The following is a 25540-nucleotide window of genomic DNA, read 5'->3' on the forward strand; positions in this document are numbered from 1 at the left end:
AGGGCAATGAAATACTTACTAAATTTAAGTACTTTGTGTGTTTGTATTTTGGGTTTCTTTTTAACTTTTATGTGTTTGGTATAAAGGACAATATTTTTAGAAAAAAATATTGTTTTAATAAGAAATTGTCTCACTATACCACATTTTCTAAAGTTTCAGTACTTATATTATTTCAAATGTAGTATAAATAAAACATAAGTGAAGAACTAATATCATTTTTTCCTTTTTAATGAAAAGTATTTTTTGGTGTTTGATTATTAGAATATCTTCCTCAACACCAAATATTATTATGTTTACCCTAAAATGGTATAGTAAAATTTATATGAGGTTAAGAGCATGCGTTCTAATATAATTTCACTAAATTTATATGAGGTCAAGAAATTACATTTTAATCTAACTTTTTTTTAGATTTATTTATAACTAGCGATTTGAATATTAAATTAAAGCATTTTAAAAAAAGTTTTTTTTTTTTTTTTGAAATGGGGGATTTCTTGGTTTAATTTGCTGCCATTTGGATGGTGCATCAAGGGCTTCGTCTTTATATAATGGATCAAGTTCAGAAATGATCTTAACTTGGTCTGGTCTTTTGATATTTTATCCCCCATCAGAAAAGTTTAACAAAAATACTCTTCATAAGGGTGGAGTTGATTTTTTTAATCCTGCTTAATAATCATATATTTTTTTTAAAAAATAGTTTGTAATTCAGAAAATTCTAACTTTTGCCCATAAGACATACGTTCAGAGTATTTTCTGCATAAGTCCTAACTTATATCCATAAGGTAAATTTTTAAAATGTTTTGAGACAACAAACTTGTTCAATTGACTAGAAGTTGTGCTAGGCAAAACTTAAAATTTTGGTATGTTGTCTAAGGCGTACATAAATTTGTTTGGTTTGATTTTTCATTGATAAATAATTAAATCGATTATGTAGGTTTATTAAATTTATAAACCAAATCAAATCAATATAAAGTTATTTTTAAAAAAACATTTTCTTATAATTATTAGTGTGCTATCTCGGTTGTGCTGCCGAAAGCTTTGGAAAAGTCATAATAGAAGAGCACTCATCTTGAGGTGGGCTTACTACTTAGATCTTTCAACAATTATTTGCTCCGCATTTGATTATATCGTGGGCACGATAACTGATACACTAGAGATGCGTCATTTGCAGTGCTCTCGTACTAGGAAAAGATCCTTTCAATGCTCTAATGTCCGCACCAGATATGGACCGAATTGTCTACGACGTTCTGAATCCATATTTCAAGATATTGAACTTATTAAACCTATGTTGTTCGGCATACTCTTCAAAAATATCAATGAGTGCGTGTCGGATTCTCCAAAATTAGTATATTTTTGAAGGATTCAATACAGATGCAGCAATATTTTTGAAGAATCCGAGCAACTTAATATTCAACTAACTTCAAATTTTACCATCGGACAAAATTTAAATTTTAGAATAAACGCACAGTACGTGACAGTGAAACACTAATAATTCTTAGGGCACCACGCTAAATTTCCTCTTATATAACACCTACCATTTCAAAACAGAGCATTTAAGCCACGAACAGAGAGGTTTCTCATCTCTCTCGTATCATTATGAATAGCTGGTGCCAATGTGCAAGATTGTCGGCGTATCCTCTTGATGCAGGGATTCACGGCCGGAGACATATACCGGAAATCGTATTCAGTTCAGTAGCGTCCAGGACTTGGTCTAAATGTGGTGGAAATCTGAGAATTAGCATGAGAGACAGGAGCAAAAATCGAAAACCCTTGCAGAAGGGGAGAAACCTCAGTATTGAAGCTATTCAAGCTGTTCAGGCACTGAAGCGGGTGGCTAGCAAAAACGATGACTCCGCGGTGGAACAGGTGTTTAATAGCAAGGTCAGGCGTTTGATTAAGAATGATATGATAGCGGTTCTCCGTGAACTTCTCCGCCAGAATCAATGCCTCTTAGCTCTTAAGGTTAGCGCCACTCATATTATAGTTTATTCTCTTGTTTAGTTGTTCAATTCGCAAATCCTTTATATCTAGTTTCTAGTTTTAGGATGCTGTCATTGTGAATCCTCGTCTTGGAATTTGAATGTCATTTAGTTAGTCTCCCAACTGAAAGAAGAAAAAAACAGGAAAAAGCCCCAATTCTTACACCCTCAGTATTAATCACTTACCTCCTTCAACATGCAAGGGCATAAGGTATGGACTATTGTTGACGGAACTGTTAAAATGGTAAAATGAGTGTTCCAAAAACTAAGCAAGCAATTGGGGGTATGTTTAAAAAAAGTTCCGAAGAGGAAGTTCAAGCTTTATTCGAGAGCAGGTGGGTGGAGACCTAATAAAATTCTACTCTGAAGAGTTGTTGCAGCTTAAGGCAGAAAGGTAAGATGGAAGCAATTGGAGTTTCCAGTCAGTTATGAGGATAATTTTGGAGAGGGAAATTGTAGGAAGATGTTTGACTATACTCAAATGTGTTGAAATCCCATAGCGGTTGTGGGAGGGAACATAATGAAGCTAAAAGTTTTGAATTGGAACGGTTGGGACTTGGGACCTGTGCCTAAATGATTCCAGGAAGTATTATGTCTTTTCAAGATGCTTGCCCAGAAATGGAAGGCAGCGGGGTAGGGATTGTTTCTTTTAGGACACTAAAGTCTAGTTAATGGATCCGGGTTAGTAGATTTATCGATTTTGGCAAAATATGAGATGTGAAACAAGAAGAAAAAAAGAGAACTTTATATTGGTTAATGAGACACTATGCAGTGGCGGATGTAGCTCTGTGGCAAACCGCTCATCCAAAACCACGTGGAGCGTAGAATATATGTCAAAACCCACTAAAGTTTCAACAAATATTAAATTTGAACCCATAATTTCAAAAATATAATGAGTTTCGTGGTCACAACCTTAAAGGTCGAATCCACCAACTTTAAATCCTGGATCTACCGCTGCCACTATGCACAAAAGCAGTATCTCATATAAAAGTCTAAGGCTACGAACAATATAAAAAATTAGTTATGTAATTGTTCTTTATGCCTAACAATGTAAGTAATTATCCAATGATTAAATACAAATATTCTACGATATCATAGGGAAGGTTGGAATATTCTTTTCTCCTATAGTAATGCAATGAATCTGGTCATACTGTAATTTTCTGTCTCAAGATGGAGTAGATCATAGGCTCCAACCTTGCCTCACATATATATTATCCTAGGTCCTTAGAGTGCTTTGCTGAATGTATCAGCCAAACAGAATTATAGGAGAAGAAGTTCAAGTTGTACTTACCATCAGATAAACTCATAAACTGACAATCAAACTCAATGTCTTGAGTCCACTCATGTAATACTGGACTATACACAATATGCATTATAACTTCATTGTCACAAATCAATTTCATTTACTATACCTTTCAAACTTTTAACTTCTCAGGTAATTGTTTCAACTACATAAGTTCACTACCAATGTCATAGCTCTATGCTCGACTTCTGTGCTTGATCTTGGCGTCAACTACCTTCGCTTCTTTTTGTTTCAAGAGAACAATTTTCCATCAATCAGTTCATGATACCGGATGTGAATCACCTGTCATATAGAGTTTCAACTCATTTTGCATCTGTAAACCTGATAAGCTGAGTATTTTCCTAATCTTTGCATAAAGTTTCTGACCAGGATCAGTTAACAGTTTACCATGCCACTTTTGGCGAAGATATCGAGAGTACTTTCCCTTTTTCTTCCAGCTGGGGGGACTAAGCAACTTTTATTCCCCAAAAGAGCATAAGTCATCCCAAGTCTTATAACTGGAATTAGAAAGGATGTGTTGTGTTAATTCCTAAATCACTTCCTGATGGCACCTGATCATATTCAGTTAATACCATATCTTCCACAATTACAATGATGTAGGATAAGGCTCTTACTTCGTAGTGTCAATATAAAATAGAATTATTCCAGCTGCTACAAGCTAATATATGCAGATATTCTTTCTATGTACACCCTCCAAAGACATCTTGTTTTGAGTAGGCAGCGCTAGGGTGAAACTGAGGTTGGAATCCATTCATAGGTATTATCGCAATCTGATTATCTCCATGTAAGGTTGTGATGGTTCTTCCATCCAAGGATTGTATGAGTTGGAGAAAGGACTAACAACTACAACAACATACCTAGTGTCATCCCACAAGTGGGGTCTGGGGAAGGCCCTACCTTTTGAAGGCAGAGAGGTTGTTTTCGATAGACCCTCAGCTCAAGTAAAACATAATAAAATTAATTATGGAAAGGAAAATACAGTAGTGAAGCAATCATGTTGCATATAATGGAAAAGAGAACAACATCAACAACACATAATATTATAACTGACGCAAAGAAAACAACATGTAACAATAAAATGGAAGAACAAGATAGAATGTGAGTAATAATAACAATACTGGTAAGGGAGACTAGACAACGCTTGACTACCTACTAACCTTCTATCCTAATTATCGACTCCATATCTTCCTATCTAGAGTCATGTCCTCACCCCTCGATAAGCTGCAAGTGTGTCATGTCATGTTTAATCACCTCTCCCAATTATAAGTACTGGTGTTCAATACTTATAATATCCACAACAGAAGTACCCAAAGGGATGGTGATCTAGCGGTCAGTGAAGTGCGTGAAAATTTTGGAAACCAAGGTTCAAATTCCAGCAGAGGCAAGAGACAAAATGTTATGCACTATTTTCTCATATGCCTAAGCCTTGTTGGACAGAGTTACCCGGTACCAAAGTTGATGGGAGGTTGCAGATACACAATGGAATAGTCAATATGCACACAAGCTGGCTCGAATGCCACCGTTATAAAAAATCAAGTTCATCACACAAGTCACAAAACTCAGGTGTTACCTGAATGATAGTAAGGCATTCAGTTGGCTGACGAGGTTGGTATCTTAGTTGAAAGTACATCCACCAAACACCTTCGGCATAGATATTTCTGTAGGTCACTCATACATGTTAGTGGCCCTCACTTTCAACTCCTCATACTACCATTATGGGTCTTGCTCATCAAAGACCCCCAGCCGCAGCAGCGCCTAAGGTAGATATGTTGGAAAATTTTATTTATTTAACAACTTAAGGTGGTGAAATTGCTTGAGTTTGAAAATCAGAACTGGAGAATTAAGGTGAGCATGCCAAATTGACTTTTATCTTTTGCTGCCGCTGTTAGGAAAACTAACTGTATCATGGTGTTATCATGAATTCATGAGGCATGATTATTTGGGGCACATGTGCTGCCAATTTGATTATATTACTAAAAATTATAAGATACTATCAGCTTGGCTAGTGATCACTGGTAATGCACGGTGCTAACTTGAAAGGGATATGCAGCTGACATGATAATGACATGATTGTTGATGTTGTCGTTGCAGTTGACTAGATGCTGACGGGACAGCTGTGGGCTGTTGACTTAATAGATCAATTAAAATAGATTGCTAATTGACTAGTTAGGTGTAGAGTGATTACTTGACAAGTTCGTTTACTTGGACCAGTAACTCTCGACAATTATGAATTGCTGACTTGACAGGCTAGCTTATCCGGGCTGATGACATCAGGAGCTTTACAAAGGAGAGTAGAAAGACGGTACGGCTAGGAACATCATTGAAAAGAAACAAAGACTTAAAAAAATAGAAAACAAAAAACTTTGGCCACACAGGCAGCCTTAAGTCACTACTTATTTGCTTACCTAGATAGCAGAGACTTTGATATATGTGATACTAGTGGATTGGTTAACAACATCTAAAGGAATTCCTTATATAGGAATTTTACCACGTTATTTTCAACATGATAATCTATGGAATATGTACATCCTACTTAATATTCTATGGGTTCGACAATATTCTCCCACTTGTGTTCAATGAAAGTAGACATGCAGTGAATTTTTACACATTTAACTTATGGAAAATGGCCTAAAATACCCCTCAACTATGCGAATTGGTACACATTTACCCTTCTTCTACCTTTCGGGCCTAAAATGCCCTTGACGTCAACCTTTTGGCTCTATGTTGCCCTCATCTTTAACAACCTAAATAATAGCCTCAATTAGCAAATTCATTTACGACGTGTCACTATCCTATTGGCTACCCAATAATTAATTAAACTAACTAAAAAAACCAAACCCACCCAAAATCCCCACCCGTAAACCCAGATCTTTTAACCCAATATTACCTCGATTTTTTAACCCAATATTCATCCCCAAACCTTTTAACCTAAAAAAAAACTTATGCTCATTATCTTCAAATCTCCTCTCTTCTTCCTTAATCGAAGCTCACCAGGACTCAAACTTTTTTGCCAACAATTTGAAGTTTCTACTCTTCGTGCAGTTGCAGATTAATATCCTCACCCACTCAAGTAGGAATTTCTCTATTTTTAGTATTTCCGGTTAGGGTTTCGGATTTGTCTAATGTTGTTGTAATTTGATTTATATTTACATTTTTTATGTTGTTATATGCTTGTTGTAGTTGTTTTTAGAAGATACATGTGTTTTTTGTTTAAGTTATTATCTCGATTTATGATTTTTTAACTATGTTGTCTCAAGCTGAAAAATTTATCTTTTCCAACATATATTTTGTGTATTTTTCTCTATTTTCCATGATTTCTTGTATGTTAGGTATGTCATACTTAAATGCATTTATTTATTTTTGGTGTTGCATTCTCTATGTAATCTGATACACATAACATGTGGTCCCTATCCCTTTACCCTTTATCATTATCTTTTCATAAAATATTGGTAGATTCCTTGTTTGTTGTTTTTTCTTTATTGTTTTCTGATAAGTCACTTTCTCTTTTTTATATCTGTCTTGTGACTTTCTTCAAAGAATGGTTGAAAAGGTTGATGTGGTCTTTAACTATGGAGGCAAGTGGGTCCTGACTCCTCAAGTTAATTACATTAAAAAATTGACTCATATATGGGAAGAGTATGATCCAGATTTGGTATCATAGATAGACCTTTGTTCAGAATACACTGAACAATTGTGTTTTAGTAAGGTGAAACAGTTGTTATGCTTGGGGCCTTCTAATAAGTATTATCAAGTAGAGGGTGATTCAGGAATTAGAACACTGCAGATTGCATCGTCTACTCAATCTAGTGTGCTTCAACTTCAACTGTTTGTTGTGGGGGAGGTTGAAGATATTGTCCCAGCTCTTGACATGAATCAACTTAATGAACCTTTCCCTATCACAATAGATGCAGTAATTGATAGTGACTTCAGCCAACTGATAGAATCTCTCCCTATTACAATAGATACAAGAATTAATGATGATATCAATCAACTTAATGAAGCCTGTCCTGTGACAATATATGCAGTAACTGATGGTGAATCTAGTGAAGAAGAGAAGGGTGAAAATGAACCTTTTGCTAGTGGTCATGATAGTGATGAGTTGGAAATTTTTTTAGGAGGGAAAAGGAAGAGAAGTAACTGGGAAACTAGACAATTTTTAAGAGTTGGAAAAGGGTATGAGCTTCAAGTATCTTGATGAAGCTAAATGAATTGTGAGTTATTATTCAATTGTTAGGAAGAGGGGCCTTAGAGTTGTGAAGATCGACTCTACCAGACTTAGATATAGGTGTGATATTGGTTGTCCTTTTTTGTGTCTAATATTAGAAGTTAAGAAAGGCCAAGGATTTGAAATTAAGACCTTAGAAACAAAACATACATGCCAGGAAGCCTTTATGAACATAAGAGCTACTCAACAAGCTTTAGCACACTACTTCAAGAACAAGGTTCAGAATAACCCCAAGTACAAAGTGAAAGACATGAGGCAGGATGTAGATGATCCCTTTTCCCTTAATATCAGTTATTCAAAAATGAAGAGGGTTAAAAGACTTATCTTGGAGAAACTGGAGGGTAGTTTTATTGATGATTTCAACAAATTGGAGGTTTAAGCTCAAGAATGGAAGGATAGCAATCCTGGTTTTGATGTGGTGATAAACATATCTAAAGATGCTTTGGAACAAGGAAAAAGAAGATTTTCAAGAATGTATGTTTGCTTTCAAGCTTTGAAAAGTGGATGGAGAGTTGGTCTGAGGCCATTTATAGGGCTGGATGGAACATTTTTAAAAGGAAAGTGTAAGGGAATATTGTTCTGGTTGTTTCTCTATCCACCACTGCCCAAGCAAGTGGATAGAAATGCTTTACTGAATCTTGTCCAATGGCAACCAACAATATTCCCTTACACTTTCCTTTTAAAAATGTTCCATCCAGCCCTATAAATAGCCTAAGACCAGCTCTCCATCCACTTTTCAAAGCTTGAAAGCAAACATACATTCTTGAAAATCTTCTTTTTCCTTGTTCCAAAGCATCTTTAGATATGTTTATCACCACATCAGAACCAAGATTGCTATCCCTCCATTCTTGAGCTTAAGCCTCCAATTTGTTGAAATCATCAATAAAATTACCCTCCAGTTTCTCCAAGATAAGTCTTTTAATCCTCTTCATTTTTGAATAACTGATATTTAAGGGAAAAGTGATCATCTACATCTTGCCTCATGTCTTTCACTTTGTACTTGGGGTTATTCTGAACCTTGTTCTTGAAGTAGTGTGCTAAAGCTTGTTGAGTAGTTCTTGTGTTCTTAGGCTTCTTGGCATGTATGTTTTGTTTCTAAGGTCTTAATTTCAAATCCTTGGCCTTTCTTAACGTCTGATATTAGACACAAAATAGGACAACCAATATCACACCTATATTTGAAGTCTGGTAGAGTCACTCTTCACAACTCTAAGGCCCCTTTTCCTAACAATTGAATAGTAGCTCACAATTCTTTTAGCTTCATCAAGATTCTTGAAGCTCATACCCTTTTCCAACTCCAAAAAATTGTCTAGTTTCTCAGTTACTTCTCTTCTTTTTCCCTCCTAAAAAATTCCAACTCATCACTATAATGATCACTAGCAAAAGGTTCATTTTCACTTGATTCGCCATCAGTTACTGCATCTATTGTCACAAGACATGCTTCATTAAGTTGATTGATGATATCATTAATTCTTGTATCTACTGTAATAGGGAGATATTCATTCAGTTGGTTGATGTCACCGTCAATTATTGGATCTATCGTGATAGGGAAAGGTTCATTAAGTTGACTGATGTCAAGAGTTGGGACAATATCTTCATCCTCCTCAACAACAAACAGTTGAAACACACTAGATTGAGTAGACAATGCAATCTGCAGTGTTCTAATTCTTGAATCACCCTCTACTTGATAATACTTATTAGAAGGCCCCAAGCATAGCCAGCTGTTTCACCTTACTAAAACACAATTGTTCAGTGTATTCTGAACAAAGGTCTATATATGATAGCAAATTTGGATCATACTCTTCCCATATATGAGTCAATCTTTTAATGTAATTAACTTGAGGAGTCAGGACCCACTTGCCCCCATAGTTAAAGACCACATCAACCTTTTCAGCCATTCTTTGAAGAAAGTCACATGACAGATATAAAAAAAGAGAAAGTGACTTATTAGAAAACAACGAATCTACCAATATTTTATGTGAAGATAATGGTAAAGGGATAGGGACCACATGTTATGTGTATCAGAATGCAACACCAAAAATAAATGCATTTAAGTATGACATACCTAACAGACAAGAAATCATGGAAAAATATATGCTGGAAAAGATAACTTGAGACAACATTGTTAAAAAATCATAAATCGAGATAATAATGAAAACATAAAACACATGTATCTTCTAAAAACAACTACAACATAAAAATGTAAATATACAACAACATTAGACAAATCCGAAACCCTAACTAAAAAAAGAGAAATTCTACTTGAGTGGGTGAGGATATTAATCCGCAATTGCACGAAGAGTAGAAACTTCAAATTGTTGGCAAGAAAGTTTGAGTTCTGGTGAGCTTCGATTGAAGAGAGGAGATTTGAAGATGATGAGCGTAAGTTTTTTTTAGGTTAAAAGGTTTGGGGATGAATATTGTGTTAAAAGATCTGGGTTTAGGGGTGGGGCTTTTGGGTGGGTTTGGTTTTTTTAATTAGTTTAATTAATTATTAGGGTAGTCAATAGGATAGCGACACGTCATAAATGAATAATTGAGGTTATTATTTAGGCTGTTAAAGATGAGGGCAAAATAGAGTCAAAAGGTTGACGTCAAGGGAATTTTAGGCCCGAAAGGTAGAAGAAGGGTAATTTAGTACCAATTCGCATAGTTGAGGGGTATTTTAGGCCCTTTTCCGTTTAACTTATAACTCCATTGTTTCTCTTAACTTTACATAAGATAAGACTTCTTCATATTTATGTTCAATTCGACTGGCATTTTCTACAGTTCGTTATTTCTATTTGAAGAGTGCAGGTGCAGTGATGTTCTGAAGTTTTTTGGGTTTTCTTAGAGTGAGAGATGGACCGGGGATTCGAAAAATGTGGGGAAGCGTTCTTTAACTAATAATCCAGTCATCTTACTTCTCCAAGATCATATGAGGCCCATTTATGCTACATGGTCATAGAGACTTATTTTAATGTCATCCCAGAAAGATATCCTTCTTGTAGCAAATAACAGGGGAGGTTAACATGATCAATCGTTTCATGATCTTTTCCCTGCGTTTATCTACTTTCTAATTCAGCTATCCTTTCTTTTTTCCTTTGTCCAAGTTGTGCTTTGATTGGTAGTTTCTGTTCAATTTTATGATAGATGGGACTATAGAAGACATTCTAATGACCAAAGTTGTGGTGATGTTTAGTCGTACTTGGAACTGTTACATCACACTTGCTTTGCACTTCTGGATTCATCAAACATTTATTGACCTCCACAATGTTGGCAAGCTCCTAATTATTATGTATACCTGATATAGGTTTTCGAGGAAGTTCAGAAGGAGATATCCTATAGGCCGCAGCTCAAACTGTATGCTGAAATTGTGTCCTGTTTGGGAAGCAACGGATTGCTTGAAGATATCAACTGTCTTATCATGGCATTGAAAATGGAAAGTAGTTTAGAACCTCACGTTGAGGGCTTTTATGCATTGTTGGAAAGCTTAATGAAATTTAATCTTACGAGGCTTGCACTGGAGGTCTTTTACTTGATGAAGTTGAGAGGATGTGATCCCGATAAGTTGACCTTTAAACTATTGATAAATGGTTTGGAATCGAATGAAGAAACAAATCTTTCAGATTTTGTAAGGCAGGAAGCAGAGAAGTATTATGGCCAGTCCCTAGATTTCCTAGATGAGACTGAAGAGGAGGTACCAAGATTAAAGACAATGTACTAAACTATTTGATCAGTGGTTAATATATGATGAAAAGGCAATTTGATTATTTCTTTAATTTACTTAGTATTTTGATTTTATTATGTTTCATTTCTAGAGTTTTCTCTGTGACCTATAGGTCATGAGTTCGAGGAATAGAAACAACCACTAATGCTTGCATTAGCGTGCAGGTTGTTTGCCTCACACCCCTTTTGGTGCAACCCATACCCATATCTTGCTAACGCGGGATGTTTTGTGCACCAAATTGCCCCTTTTCCCCCAATCTCTAGAGTTGAATTGTGCCTAAAGGACTCTCTTTTTGATGACTTGCACCAATATACTCGACTATGCAAATTTGTTCACATTTACCACCACTTAAGCTTAACTTATTCTATTTTGATGTATCTTTGAATACTTGTGTATCAGTATTCCCTTAATACTTTTAAAATTAAGAAAGTTAAGTTATTAGATCATTTTTCTCGTAGTCGCAGAAAATACTATTTCACAATAACTTGTTTTTATGGCAAGTGCATTTTGAATACAATATCAACTTAAAGGCATGAATTCATTTTGTCAAAAAGGTCCAAATGTGCTCCTATATTATCTAAAATTACTCAATGTTGCTCTCAGTTATACTTTTGGTCCGTTCATACCCTTATTGTTAGCAAGTTGTCTTATATTTTCGTTTACTACTAAGATAGTTCCAACAAAGAACTAGGTGGACTCTATGTGGACTCTGAGTGCAAATTCTTCAAGAAAAAAAGAAGCTCAATTTTACATCTCAACTATTCATTAAGAGATCAAAGGCAAAACAAGACATTTTCCCTAATGACAAGTTAATATTATTAGACCAAAGTTGATAATAAATTGTGTGTGAGAATTAACCACAGCTTGATCAATTCATTCATAATAAAAGCATTCATGCTCATAGATAGAAGTTGTTTGTCGACTGGTGAAGTCACCCTCAATGCAATATTCAAGTTATCATACTATTCTGATCGAAGTAATGAAAGTTCTCTAAATCGTTTTTTGTGAAATTTTAAAAAATACAGTCCAACATAAAATATTACGTCACATAACCTCAATATACCATATAATACTTGGAGAAAAAAATATTATACATAATGTATCAACCTCATATAAAAGCAAGTGATAGTACATAACAAATATTTATACACAAATATACACTAAACCAAATAACAAACTCAAATATAGGCTACCTAGTGTAAATACTTTTCTTTTTACCCTTGGGGTGGCCCCAACAATTTGGGCTTGGGACTTTCCATGATTAAGGTCTCAAGTTCGAAATCCCTTGCCAGTGAAAGCAATGAATTTGTTTTCTGGGTCAAGCTTGTTGCACCGAGCTTGCCTAGTGTGGATTACATCTCCTATGTGATTTCAAGCTATTGCCTAGAAGTGGAGGGTAGCACTACGGGTTTCATAAAAAAAAAAAAAAAAAAAAAAAATTCTCCAAATAGACTAGAGTGATTTTCATTTTTTGGGGGAGGGGGAGGGGTTACCATAAAGGATGAAAAAGAGAATATTCTCTAGACTCTCACTGTTGTGTTATTTTAGCTTTCAATTTCATTGGACTCTTTTTTCGCCTTTTGCCTACTGCAACGAAAGCAGAAAGGAGGAGTGACATCCGGGATCACTGAGCCAGTTGAAACGAGCAGCGAGAGAAGGAGCAAAATATGGAGAGCTCCGGCGAACTGGTGCCTTTCCCGTTGCTGACGACACCGATTGAATCGAATTACCGAGCATGCACGATCCCTTACAGGTTCCCTTCCGACAATCCCAAGAAACCAACCCCCACCGAGCTTTCCTGGATCAACCTCTTTATGAATTCCATCCCTTCGTTTAGGTATTTTTTTTTTCTGTTCGAATTAGATTTGTGCGTTTTTACTGTCAGGATGAGAAGGCACTATTTGTTTTCAACCTCCAGTTGTAGATTCAAAAAATGATGTGTAGATCATACATTTTGGATTTAATAGTCACCTTGTTAAGCTAACTATTGCTCGAAATAATTCGTATATCTGATTTTACTGCATTATAATTAAACAATATAGGAAAAACAGTATCTGTCAGTGGTGCAGAGTTTTGATCATTCTTTGGATTAACCCATGGAATTTCTTGATTTTTGTTAATTAATGCAGGAAGAGGGCTGAGAGCGATGACACTGTTCCAGATGCACCTATGCGAGCCGAGAAGTTTGCTCAGAGGTACCCTTCTATATCATTTTGTATTTTCCTATTACCTCTCATTTCACGGAGTAGGATAGTCAATGGAATAGAGAAAAAGTTCGTCTATTTCATTCCCTTTGTTTGAGGAGGGAAGTGGTGGCAACCAAGGGGAAACTAAAATAGAAGAACTAGTTTCCATTAAGCTTAATTACAGTGTGCTGAAAGAGTGCTGTTTTTAGTCTTTTCTTTGATTCTCTATTTATCCAACAAGCCAGCTTAAGTACAATGTGCTAAAAGGGTGTGTGGAGCAGCTGGTGGGCTAAGTAGTAGACATTATTTTCTCATGTAATTACATTTCCTTTCCTCTTTTTTTTTTTTTTTTTTTTTTACTTTTCAAGTTTGGTATTTTATGTTAGATAATGCAACTTCCAACTAATGCAGTGTTATCAAAGGCAAAAAGCACATAGAACTACCAAGCAAAAGTTTTTGTGATTAAGGGTGTAAGTAGAAAATTAAAATAAATGTAATGCAAGGAAGACTAACTATAAACACAAATAAAATTCAATAGACACAGGAACTGAAAAAAAACGACAGTTAAGATGTCAATCAAGTTACAAAATCACTTCAAGTTTCTGATTGATATGCAAAGATGTATTTGAAGTTTCTAATATAGTTTCCGTATAATAAATCCCTAATTTCCTACTTCCAGTTACTAACATCTCATTGAATTTGATTAATTATTGATTAACTAACTAATAACTATATCAACTGCTTACTGTTGCTTTTCTAGATAGAACCCATATGTGTGATTAGCCACATGCTTCAGCAATTTGATGCACATACTAAAGAGTGCCGCCTAATTGAAGCTAAGTGCCCATCTTGTGTTGCACTTAACCTTAGGGTTATAGAGTCCCTCAAGCCCACCTTCCACAACACTAACAAAGGAAATGAGAAGCTAGGAAGAGGAGGAGGACAGATGAGAGGGAGAGAATTGGGGATGTTAATCATGGATGTCTTATGCTTCTGAAATGAGAGCAGAATGAATAACCTGGATAAAAGAAACATAATCAAGGTGGGCTTGTTAAGTGGGAGGATATAGCAGGACAAAGTTGCTTGATAAAAAAAAAAAGGACTAAGTTGGTCCTGGCAAACAGATGTGAAAGCAATTATGTGGTCAACCATTTGAAGTGTGCAAGTTTACTCTAGCCATGAGAAGTGTGCGAGGGATTTTTTGCTCGATTGTACATTCTTTAGAGTAGACTATGTTTCACAAGCTAGCAATAGATGATTGGGTGTTACAAGTAGAGAATCATTTGTACAAGATTCTCTATTAGTCCAAGTATTATATACGAGATTTTGCCTTTTCAATCAACAACTACAACTCAATCTCAAACTAGTTGGGCTTGGTTATATGAATCTTCGTATTTTACTACACATTACTCGGACCTGCTCTTATATCATCTTCTTCCAATCAATAAAATAACTTATTTCGTCAATACTTATCCAAAAAAAAAAAATTACTTTGTAAAAGAAAAACATTATTGTGCAAGTTACTTAGTTACTCTAATTGTAAGTGGTTTTGATTTGTCATCAAAATGATGAAGAAAACAAAGTCACTTTGGACCATACCTTGAGCAAGTGTCAGTATATTTCAGAGGGTTTGAGGTTTATATTTACAAATTGAAAATTGATGATAGTTTCCAATTTCTACCTGTACTTCTTTTGGTGGATAGGTATGCTGCAATACTTGAGGATATAAAAAAAGATCCTGAAAGTCATGGAGGGCCTCCTGATTGCATTGTAAGTTGAACCATATTAAGCTAGCAATTGTTGACTCTTACGTTTCCTGATAACTTCTTGTTGTTGCTAAAAAGCTTAACTCTTTCTCCTTTGTTTTCTTTTAGCTTCTTTGTCGCCTTAGAGAGCAAGTACTTAGGGAAGTGGGGTTCAGAGATATATTTAAAAAGGTCAAGGTTAGTGTCGTTTCTCCAATATTAAATTCTCAAGTTGATTCTCCTGTTAGCAAGTGGTCAAAGAAGTAACCGTAAGGATATGAAGAGTATTATGAAAATCTCTAATATGAAATTTCATTGATTACCTATGATCAAGAGTAGAATAATTGAGGGAAAGATATTACCGTAGTTAAAAAAAAGACTGGCATTGCATCTGCTGTGCAGACATACTTCTGGGTGTCTGCTGGTGGATGTTGACATACCTTACAAAATAAACAATCCCATTTCTTTAAAGATCATCAATTGTTTTGTGCTCCTTATCCTGCAACATTAGAAATTAGTATCAGGTTTTAACTTCGTTACATTGTTGGGTGTATTAAAATGTGCTAGGATGAAGAAAATGCAAAGGCTATATCCTTATTTAAGGAAGTAGTATGTCTTAATGATGCTATTGAGGATGAAGCCAAGCGTGTAGAGAATTTGATCAGAGGAATTTTTGCAGGAAATATATTTGATCTTGGCTCTGCAAAGGTAAACCATGCTTTTTGATCCATGACTTCTTCATAATCACTGCATGAAGTCCATTAATATTCTTTTTTTTTTAGATAAGGAAGTCCATTAATATTCTGAACCATTATTTCATTTGGATTGTATATTTACCCTGGGAGTAAGTCAAGTTATGGCAACTAAACTCTTTCAATCAGCTGCATTGGTTTATCATATAGCACTTTTGACAATATAGATCCAATGCTATGCCCAAATTATCTAAAAATTCCAGTGGATTATTTTTATTATTAAGTAATAAATTTTATTAATGTTTGGGCAAAAAAAAGCGTACAAATCTACCAAGAGTAGAAACACCCACAGAAATAGATGGTTTTCAATTCTAGTGGAAGGTTAAGTTGCTCAAGTTCATATTTCCTCAGTTGGTTCCTTTAGTTATTTTTCCCCCTTTTCTTGTCACCTTTGGAACTTGAATAGAAGTGCATTCCGTACATACCGCCACTCTAGATGACAGATTTCAGCTGCTTTATTCAATTCCTTGACAATACTCCTAATCTACTTCAAATGCTGCAACCTCACACACAAGTTACTGTAATATGCTCTTGCTTTAAGGGTTTGTTATTCCAAAATGTCAGCAGCTCAGTACCCAATACTGATCCTACTTAGAGGGGGACCTTCTTATTCACAGGATTACGAGAAGATTGATATCTGCAACAACACCCTTGTAACCTTCTTTGGGATTTTTTGCATGAGTTTGAAGTATCAGACAAACAAGAGGTCGTATTGCCCGGTCTTACTCCCAGGATCCGAAAATTATTGTCTGCCTCATGGTTCCTGACTTCTTGTGCTTAAGACTAATAGTTACTGAATCACATTTTGCACTGTCTCTCCAATTTTTAGGACTCTACAACAGTGTTATCAAAGGCGAAAAGCGCAAAATGGCTTTAAGGTATGGGGAGGCTTTAAGCACAAAGTTCAAATAAAGTGTGAGCTTTAATGAAAAAAGGCGCAAAGGGAGAAAAAAAAACACAAATATATATGTTTAGTCCAAGGCTAATAATTATAAACATGAATGACAAGTATATGACCAAAGAAATTGAATTTTTTTTATGATAAAGTTAAATATCAATTGTTTAGTGTCACTTCTTCATAAGAGGCTCGTTGGCAAGGAAAAGTTTGTCTTAGAACCTTGATGAAGGCACTGAAGCGCACATAAAGCGAGGCGAAGCGCTCAACACGTTTTGAGCCTCGCTTCAAGGCTTAAGCGTGCTTAAAGCAGCGCTCCTTTGATAACACTGCTCTACAATCTCCGGGGACTATTATCAGGAGTGTTTCCTAGCTTAAAAACTTTATGGAAGATGCAAATCAACTGGGAATTAGCAGAAAAATCTTTTAGTGTGCTTAATCATTGCCAGTAATACAATGAGGCTCAAAATTACCAGTACATCAGCCAGTTCAGATTCATGATGTGGAATGTTTGCTCTGAGAAACTTGTTGCATAACACCTATGTTATAAGTTAAACTCTTCATTTGTCTAATGCTACTCATGTCAAACGGGTGCTACATGAATATAGATTCCCAGTAAAGACCCTTACAGATACATAAAACCTGCCAGAAATCGAACATGCCTATATACATTCTCCTGTTTGACATGCACACTTGAGTCCTTGTAACATATCACAACATGCAGATTTCAATAGGGAGAGCTCCGTGAATTGCATAAAAGATGATATCCCCGAGCATCTTGTTGGGACCTGTTCATACTCTAACTAGCTGAAACCTTCCAGATTATTTTTGATATCTTAATCTTGTGTCCTGCACAGCCACCAATTCTAAAGTGATTCAAAGTTTTCAAGATCATGTAATTAATGTCTACTTTCTTTAACCTCTCTTGAAGCTTGCAGAGCTGTTTTCAGAGGATGGTATGTCCTTTCTAGCTAGTTGCCAAAACCTTGTCCCTCGACCCTGGGTTATAGATGATTTGGACATTTTCATTACAAAATGGAGCAAAAAAACATGGAAAAAGGTGACTATTTTATCATATTTCATCGTCAATTGGACTTCAAGTTTTATGATCTTTATTTTGGCAAGTACCCGGTACATTTGATGTCTGTTCCTTCACTGACATCCTTACTCTTATACAGGCTGTAATCTTTGTTGATAATTCTGGTGCAGATGTTATATTGGGTATTTTGCCATTTGCTAGAGAATTACTTCGTCATGGAGCACAGGTTAGTTTTGGAGTCCCTGCTCCTTTTATGTAGATTGGAAGTGTTTGTGTTTAATAAACTGAATTCAAAGTGTATGTCACCAATAACTGAACTGTTCTTTGATTTCATTGCATTGAATGAAACACCATTATGTGTTTTTTGATATGCTTGGTTTGTGGGTTTTTACGTGTGCACACAACTTCAACATGTAGTAACAACACTGTGAGAGGATTTTGACTGCCTCTTATGAGAGTGTAACTTCATTCTCATTTACTGCTCTTTTGGCTCTTTTTGCGACATCGTGATATTAATGAAAATGGTTTATCCCCAGTAAAATATTACACTCGAGCGGGGGTGTTGTATTGCTTTTATGGCTAAATCATAGTTGCAGCACCTTTTGTATAGTAAATATCATCATTCTTGTGTTGTTTCTATTTCATCAATCCCCTGAAGCGAAGAAAGTGTAGGACCTCAAAACCCCTAGTTTAATAGGTATGAAGCTCCAGCAAATAAGTTACACGTTTTGTATATGTCAGCATCATGATAGTATGAATTGCATCAAATTGGCTGCCACATATTGATTAGCTGATACTTGAAATCTAGTTTTAGCTCTTATCGTTAGTATATGAAAGCATTTCTGGTAACAGTGTTTTTCCTGTTTCCATATCTCCTTTAACTACGGCTTTCTTTGGCCAGGTTGTTTTGGCTGCTAATGACTTACCTTCTATCAATGATGTTACTTACCCTGAATTAGTAGAGATTATTTCTAAGGTAATAGACTTCTTTATGTTTCAACTTGTGGGGATCTCAGCTTTTGTCTGGTATTAACATGTTTTGGTTATAACAGTTGAAAGATGAGCATGGGAAGCTCATAGGCGTTGACACATCCAATCTTTTAGTTGCCAATTCTGGTAATGATTTGCCGGTAAGTGGCAGTTGTTTTTAGCTTCACTTGCATATTGCAGAGCTTCCTCCCGCACCCCCAAGGAGAGGATGGGAAGCATATTCTCTAGATTTAGATTCCCTCTCGGCTCACAATCAATTTCCTAATTTCATGCCTGCTATTGCTTAGCCCGTAATTATACATTTTGTCTTAGCTTATTGAGAATTCCTACTTTTAAGCAAGTGAGAAGAATTCAGGGCTAACTATTTTGGTTCTCACCCAACCTAAATTTAGTATGCACCTATCCTTGAGCTTACTCCCCAGCTTGGCTTGGCTGGGCTATTAGGCATGTGATGAGTTGCATGAATGTCAGGTTGGTTGGCAAGGCAATTTCAGACCAGTCCAGCTGTCAGGTTTATTTACTGAATGCATTTATGCATGTTGTTGTAGGTTATTGATCTTACAATGGTATCTCAGGAGCTGGCATACTTGGCAAGTGATGCTGACCTCATCATTTTAGAAGGCATGGTAAGGCTTTTGTAGTTATTGGTGGTGACTGTTATCTCCCCTGTGGCATGACATATTAAAATTTAGTGATTATTTCTTGTTGTTGACCTCTAAGAAGCTTTATTGCAAGGGCTGTTCCTCTGCTTGCGTGTTGTACTTTGCTCCTATGTTGCTCAGACTCTTTAAAAATGTTGTCGTCTGCATGTCGGATCCACCAAAAGTAGTGCAGTTTTTGGAGGATCTGACATGGGTTCAGCAGCATTTTTGTAGAGTCCGAACAGCATAACTTTGCTCGGTGACTTGGTTCATTTGTACCTTGTCTTATGGGTGTTATGTATATGCCTACCCTTTGTTTTCTTCTTTATAATTGTCCTTAAATGGGAGATGAGTTACATAAGTGAACTGTATCAATTGTAAGATGTGGAAAGAATATGTCAAGCGTCAGCTTCACAATTAATTTGGCTGCCTCTTTGGATGTGAATAGCTGTCTCTTTTTTTCTGAAAAGTGTGAATAGCTTTGTTGTTAGGAGCAGTTTTACAATAGAAGTCTAGGGATAGCAATGATGCCAATGTGGATCATCGTGGCTTCTCATAACTTTTGCTACTAAGCACTTTCTCCACTTCTTAGGAACTATTTTTTCTTCTTAAAAACTTGTATAAACTGATCAAAGCCTCTTATTTAGATTGTCCACCAATTACCTGCTCCTGCTATGTTGTGTTGGAACTTCCCGATTTGTGATTTTGTTTAAAAAATATGACCAATTTGAATATTCGACATCATAGTGGAATAAATTTTTTTGAAGTTTGTAAATTTACAAATCTCCTACCTGCTCTGTTGCATGATATGGTACAAGGGAGAAAATTTGAGATAGATGCATAAACTCTACAGATTATTATTTATAATGCCAAGCGTGCCTATTTGTAGAGCAGGAAATCCTAAACAAGCCATACTCTTGAGACTATTAAACACTATCATTCCTAATTAAAATATAAGAATAGAATCTAATCTAAAAGGGTCGTCATTTGAACAATTGAAAAAAAAAACTATGCAGAAAATTAGTTATATCTTTACCTTGTCAAAATAGTTATAATATTATGGAGCTGCATCACTCACTATATTTAAATGATTGTAAATTTCCCTTCTCTAAACTTTTAGCTTCTCTTTGAATTCTTTTCAGGGCCGCGGAATAGAGACAAACTTGTATGCTCAATTCAAATGTGATTCCCTCAAGATTGGAATGGTAATACCTTCATGCTTTCATTTACAACCATAATAAGTCATCCCTAACTTCTCCCTCCTTTACTCTTTATGTCTTGCTGATGGTACCAAAGGAAGGACAAAAAGAAAGTTAAAAACTCTCCTATATTCAGGGCCTTTTCCCCCCTTCTAATACAAAGTTTTGCTCTTTTGTTATTATTATTTTACCTTTTTTAAAAAGTTTTTTTTTTGTTTCTCAAACACACAGGTAAAGCATCCGGAAGTTGCTCAGTTTCTTGGAGGAAGGCTTTATGATTGTGTCTTCAAATTTAATGAAGCTTCTAGTTAAATAGTTTAGCTATCAACTATATCAGTTCTTTCTGGAAGTTTAGACAAACCCAACAAATTGAAGATATTGGTAAATCATTATATTGGATATTATTTGCAACTTTTCTTGGAGGTTGGATTGCAAATGAAGCATTTGTGTGCTTAGGTGCATCTGCAGTAGTGTGGCCATGCAGGTATCACAGTTGCAGCTTGATCTTACCTCTTTCCAGCAGTAAATGCCTCTTTTTTCTCCTGTAGTTTTCGGAATCACTTGTAACAAAGATATTGGCTAGCTACGATTGATGAGGTTTTATCAATAGTATTCTCATCTATTCGTGATCAATGTACTGGATGTGGTGGGATGGATTCTTTCAGGCTTAACCAAAGGTCTTATGTGATATATACTCTTGTTTTACCCATACTAATTTGCGAGGCAAATAAGAATAGTTCATAATGAATAGGGGAATATATGATTGTGGTAAATTAGTTGATAAATCATAATTTTCATACTAAGGATGTCTTCACTTAAAATCTTCCTTGCTTTTCAAAAGTATATTCCTTCTAATAGCATTATGCGTTCTTATTTTGTTACCTCTATTAACAAATTACCCCAAAAAAATAGAGAATTCCTAATTTGTGGGTCGAAAGTAGCAAGATTTTATTAGTAACATAGAGGGCTAGGGTGTGGTAAAATGGAATATTCCTTCTCCTTAAATTATATGTTTTGGAACCATAATGAATAACGGTGATTGTGATATCAAAAGGGTCTCGAGTTTAAACTAATGAGAATAAAAAAAAATCTGTCATTTCTAAAAATGAGTCTTACAAAAGTTGGAGTGAAATATTTGGTAAAAAAGAAAAAAGAAAAAGAGATAAGAAAACTAGTGTTAGGCCAAAACCGTTTGCACGGCTCACTGTATCATCATCAATGGCTGCTCTGTCTGCTTCTGCCCATGTGAGCATTCGCACCTTCTTCCATTCATCTTTCACTAACAATAAAATATCAAACTTTTCCCAACAATTCAAACTTGAAAATTATACCACTATTACTACGACTTCGAAGAGAAGCATCTCCATACCCGCCTTGGCACCAAAGACAACGGAGAACTCAGCTTCCCAACTCCAATCAACTACAAATTCCGTTAAAGGTAAGCACAAAAATTCAGAAATCAATAAATTTAGGTTTCGTCCCCAAAAATTTACAGAATATAGTGATAGATTGAGACTTAATTACCAAACATAACAATAGTTCGGATAATTACCAGATGTAGCAACAGGGGTTGTATCATTGATATAGCAATAGATACATACAAAGCAATTGTGGTATAGAGTGAATTTCAGAAACTGTTGTTATAGTGATGCAGGGAGGATTTCATTAACTTTCGCTATGTCTGATTGTAAAATTTTCAGACTATCCTAAAAAGCATGTTATAACCCAATCCCTCTCAATTTTTAAAAATTTATTTTTCTTTATTATATACAATATAACTTATCAAACAAAAAGAATGTCTTAGTGACAAATATTTTGATAAGTTTTTTCATAAGTAAATTTGAGTTACATATTTGTTCAATTTTTAAAGGGCTGGTGAAAATATAGTTTCATGTGCTAATTTTGAGTAAATTTTCGTTCTTTTTTGCTTGTATGGACTCTGAAAATATCAATTTGAAAGGATGGGCTGAGTTTGCGAAAAATGTGTCCGGTGAATGGGATGGGTTTGGAGCAAATTTTAGCAAGCAAGGTGAGCCGATTGAACTACCGGAGTCTGTAGTTCCTGGAGCTTACAGGGAGTGGGAGGTGAAAGTATTCGATTGGCAAACTCAATGTCCTACTCTTGCTCATGATGATGATGCCTTCTCTTTCATGTACAAGTTCATTCGGCTCCTTCCTACTGTTGGCTGTGAAGCTGATGCTGCAACTAGGTATAGCATCGACGAGAGGAATATTTCTGATGCCAATGTTTCTGCCTTTGGGTATCAATCCACCGGTTGTTATGTGGCTGCCTGGTCCAATAATCATGATGGAAATTATAATACAGCTCCTTATTTGTCATGGGAATTGGAGCATTGTTTGATTGATCCTCGGGACAAGGAGTCGAGGGTGCGGATTGTTCAGGTTAGAGGTCATGCCGTTTTTATTGATTGATCAAATGGTCACTCAAGTAATAGTTGTAATCTCAGAAAAGTTACTTTCTTTCTTGAAGAAAATTGGTATCAAGACGAGAGTTGACTTTCTGTGATAACAACTATTAGTTGAGTGTCCATATGAGAAATCAATCCTTTATTATTTTACCTGCCCAAATTTAATTCAATCTGCCCATTTGTCACCTTTGATTCAGGTTGTGCGCCTTCAAGATTCTAAGTTGGTATTGCAAAACATTAAGGTGTTTTGTGAGCATTGGTATGGGCCGTTTCGAAACGGGGATCAGCTTGGTGGGTGTGCAATGCAAGATTCTGCATTTGCTTCTACCAAAGCATTGGACCCTGCTGAAGTCATTGGTGTTTGGGAGGGTAAGCATGCCATCTCCAGTTTCAACAATGCTCCAGAAGTAAGCACTAAATGACCCTTTCCACTGAACTGTGCGACATCTCACTAAAAGTAAACATGTACAATACTATTTGCTATTTGGGTGGTGGTGAGATTTGAACGCATGACATCTTGCCTGGCTCTAATAGCATGTTAAATTGTGTGACCATCTTATCTAAAAGCTTAAGTCGCTAGAGTATACACTTCTAATTACTTAATTATATTATGTCTCTCCACTATCATCCTGCTGCTATTATCAAGTTGAAGCAGGCTTTCTACTTGTGACTTGCAGGGCTGACTAACATTACATAACACATAGTCCAGAGCACTGAATATCCTATGTGATCATTGTAATTGTAGGTTTTTCCTTTCTCACCTTGTTTTTAGTGCAGCTTCAACAACTTCATTTGGAGCATAATTATATATTTTCACATTTAAGTGCCTTGACTGCAAGTTTAGAAGTGTTTTCAGAATTGTGCTTTGAGAATTTTACCATACGTTCAGCCATTTGCTTTGACTTCCTACCCTTAGCTGACAACCATAATCTCATACGTTGATTGCATCCAAAGATAATCTGGGATGGGTAGAACTTCGAAGTTTGAACATAGAAACCAGACGCTTCACCTTATTTCTAGATCAACAAACATAGTGCTAAAGGTTCTTTTAGTTGCTCATTTGTCACTTTCTGCTACCTTGTTTTAGTTTAGGAAGAAATCTGATTTCTTTCAACCCAAAGCCAAATGTCTTGTAAACCAAAAGTGATTAATTGATAGTGAATGTGAAAACAAATTGAGTAGTGGTGTGTTAGTGTCCAGATCATTTCAACACACTCGGCAGAAGGTATCTTCAATATTGATTCTTGCTTACCTTTCTATACATTTGGGAAGCGCACAGACAGAAATAGTATCTAAAAGGCTAGCGTAGACAGAAATAGTTGTCTACTTTAGTGGTTGTACTCTTGCTGAACTGATGATGATAATGGGACCTTATAAGGGTTCCTTAATAATTCAGTGAAATTTCCATATTAATCATGTTAGATGTTCTTTTCTTGGTCAGGCAATAAAAACCTTCACACCATAATCAACAAGGATTCAAACTGTTGACTTGATGTCAGAGTAGTTAAAAACTAAATTAGATTGACAAATAGAATAGTGCACCAAACACTATCTTACTGACTTCACTTTTCAGCTTATACGTTTTCAAAATTGTAGTTTTTTTATTGCTTGCTATGTCTGGTTAAATCAGCGATAAAGAATTTTTAGCATGTCAGCATCAGAAGGAATAAGTAATGGGGAGTTCTGAATTACACTTCCAGAAAGTTATTCAAGAGCTTGTCGATGGCAGCACCAGGAAGACAGTAAGAGATGAATTAGACCTTGTTGTGCTCCCAAGACAACTCTGGTGTTGTTTGAAAGACATTGAACGTGGCGAAACATGCTGTGAAGTTGGGTGGCTGTTCGAACAAGGACGTGCCATGACATCCAAATGCATATTTTCTGATAATGGGAATTTAAAGGTAAGTAGTTCTCTTAATTGTTTCTCTCAAGAAGGGAACTTTTTTGTTTATTATTTATTGTCATTCTGTTTTCAAGCTTTTACTGCTTCCATATCATCAATATACCTTATTAAACTTTGTATCAAGTCTAAATCAGACAAACAAATTGAAACGGAGAGGGTATCAACTACCCAATTTTTAAATGGATCACAATTTCCAAGCACCTGCTTATTGTGACACTCTGTTTGGTTATTCTTCAGGAAATTGCAATAGCATGTGAAAGTGCAGCACCAGCACAATAGGGCACAGTTACCTACAACATATGGCCAGAGCAGTAGGAAGACAACTGTTCAATTTCCCTTTCCCAGATTTAAATTAATGGACAGAAAGTATATAATTGGTTTATTCACAAGTGGCAACAATTCTGTGTAATAATGGTCTGAGATAAATGATATTGGTTGATATAAGCTTAAGTGGAGTGAGAAACGATTAGTGTGAATTCATATAACCGATCTCAACTTGATTGGGATTGAGGTATAGTTGTAATAACTAAAAACCATTGTCTGCTAAT

At 35.7% G+C, this 25540-nt stretch overlaps 3 protein-coding genes across 3 annotated transcripts; all 3 read left to right on the plus strand.

Moving 5' to 3' along the window:
* Positions 1-1540: 1540 nt before the first annotated feature.
* On the plus strand, positions 1541-11253 carry LOC125840000 (pentatricopeptide repeat-containing protein At1g62350-like). The gene is made up of 2 exons (XM_049518981.1): positions 1541-1959; positions 10797-11253. The coding sequence occupies exons 1-2, from the start codon at positions 1594-1596 to the stop codon at positions 11208-11210; spliced, it is 780 nt and encodes a 259-aa protein (XP_049374938.1). The 5' UTR covers positions 1541-1593; the 3' UTR covers positions 11211-11253.
* A 1446-nt stretch (positions 11254-12699) lies between these two features.
* Positions 12700-21291, plus strand: LOC125839991 (damage-control phosphatase At2g17340-like). Its single transcript, XM_049518972.1, has 12 exons — positions 12700-13050; positions 13343-13408; positions 15103-15169; positions 15274-15342; positions 15712-15852; positions 17723-17851; positions 17970-18056; positions 18732-18806; positions 18883-18960; positions 19369-19446; positions 20604-20666; positions 20892-21291. The coding sequence occupies exons 1-12, from the start codon at positions 12881-12883 to the stop codon at positions 20970-20972; spliced, it is 1104 nt and encodes a 367-aa protein (XP_049374929.1). The 5' UTR covers positions 12700-12880; the 3' UTR covers positions 20973-21291.
* Positions 21292-21843: 552 nt separating this feature from the next.
* LOC125840002 (uncharacterized) lies at positions 21844-25447 on the plus strand. Its single transcript, XM_049518983.1, has 5 exons — positions 21844-22096; positions 22595-23063; positions 23287-23496; positions 24790-24990; positions 25230-25447. Exons 1-5 carry the CDS (start codon positions 21879-21881, stop codon positions 25269-25271), a joined length of 1140 nt encoding a protein of 379 aa, XP_049374940.1. The 5' UTR covers positions 21844-21878; the 3' UTR covers positions 25272-25447.
* The last annotated feature ends 93 nt before the right edge of the window (positions 25448-25540 follow it).

The sequence above is a fragment of the Solanum verrucosum genome, unplaced genomic scaffold, assembly GCF_900185275.1.
Source record: "Solanum verrucosum unplaced genomic scaffold, falcon-dt-bn FXZP01000177.1, whole genome shotgun sequence".
NCBI classification, from domain to species: domain Eukaryota; kingdom Viridiplantae; phylum Streptophyta; class Magnoliopsida; order Solanales; family Solanaceae; genus Solanum; species Solanum verrucosum.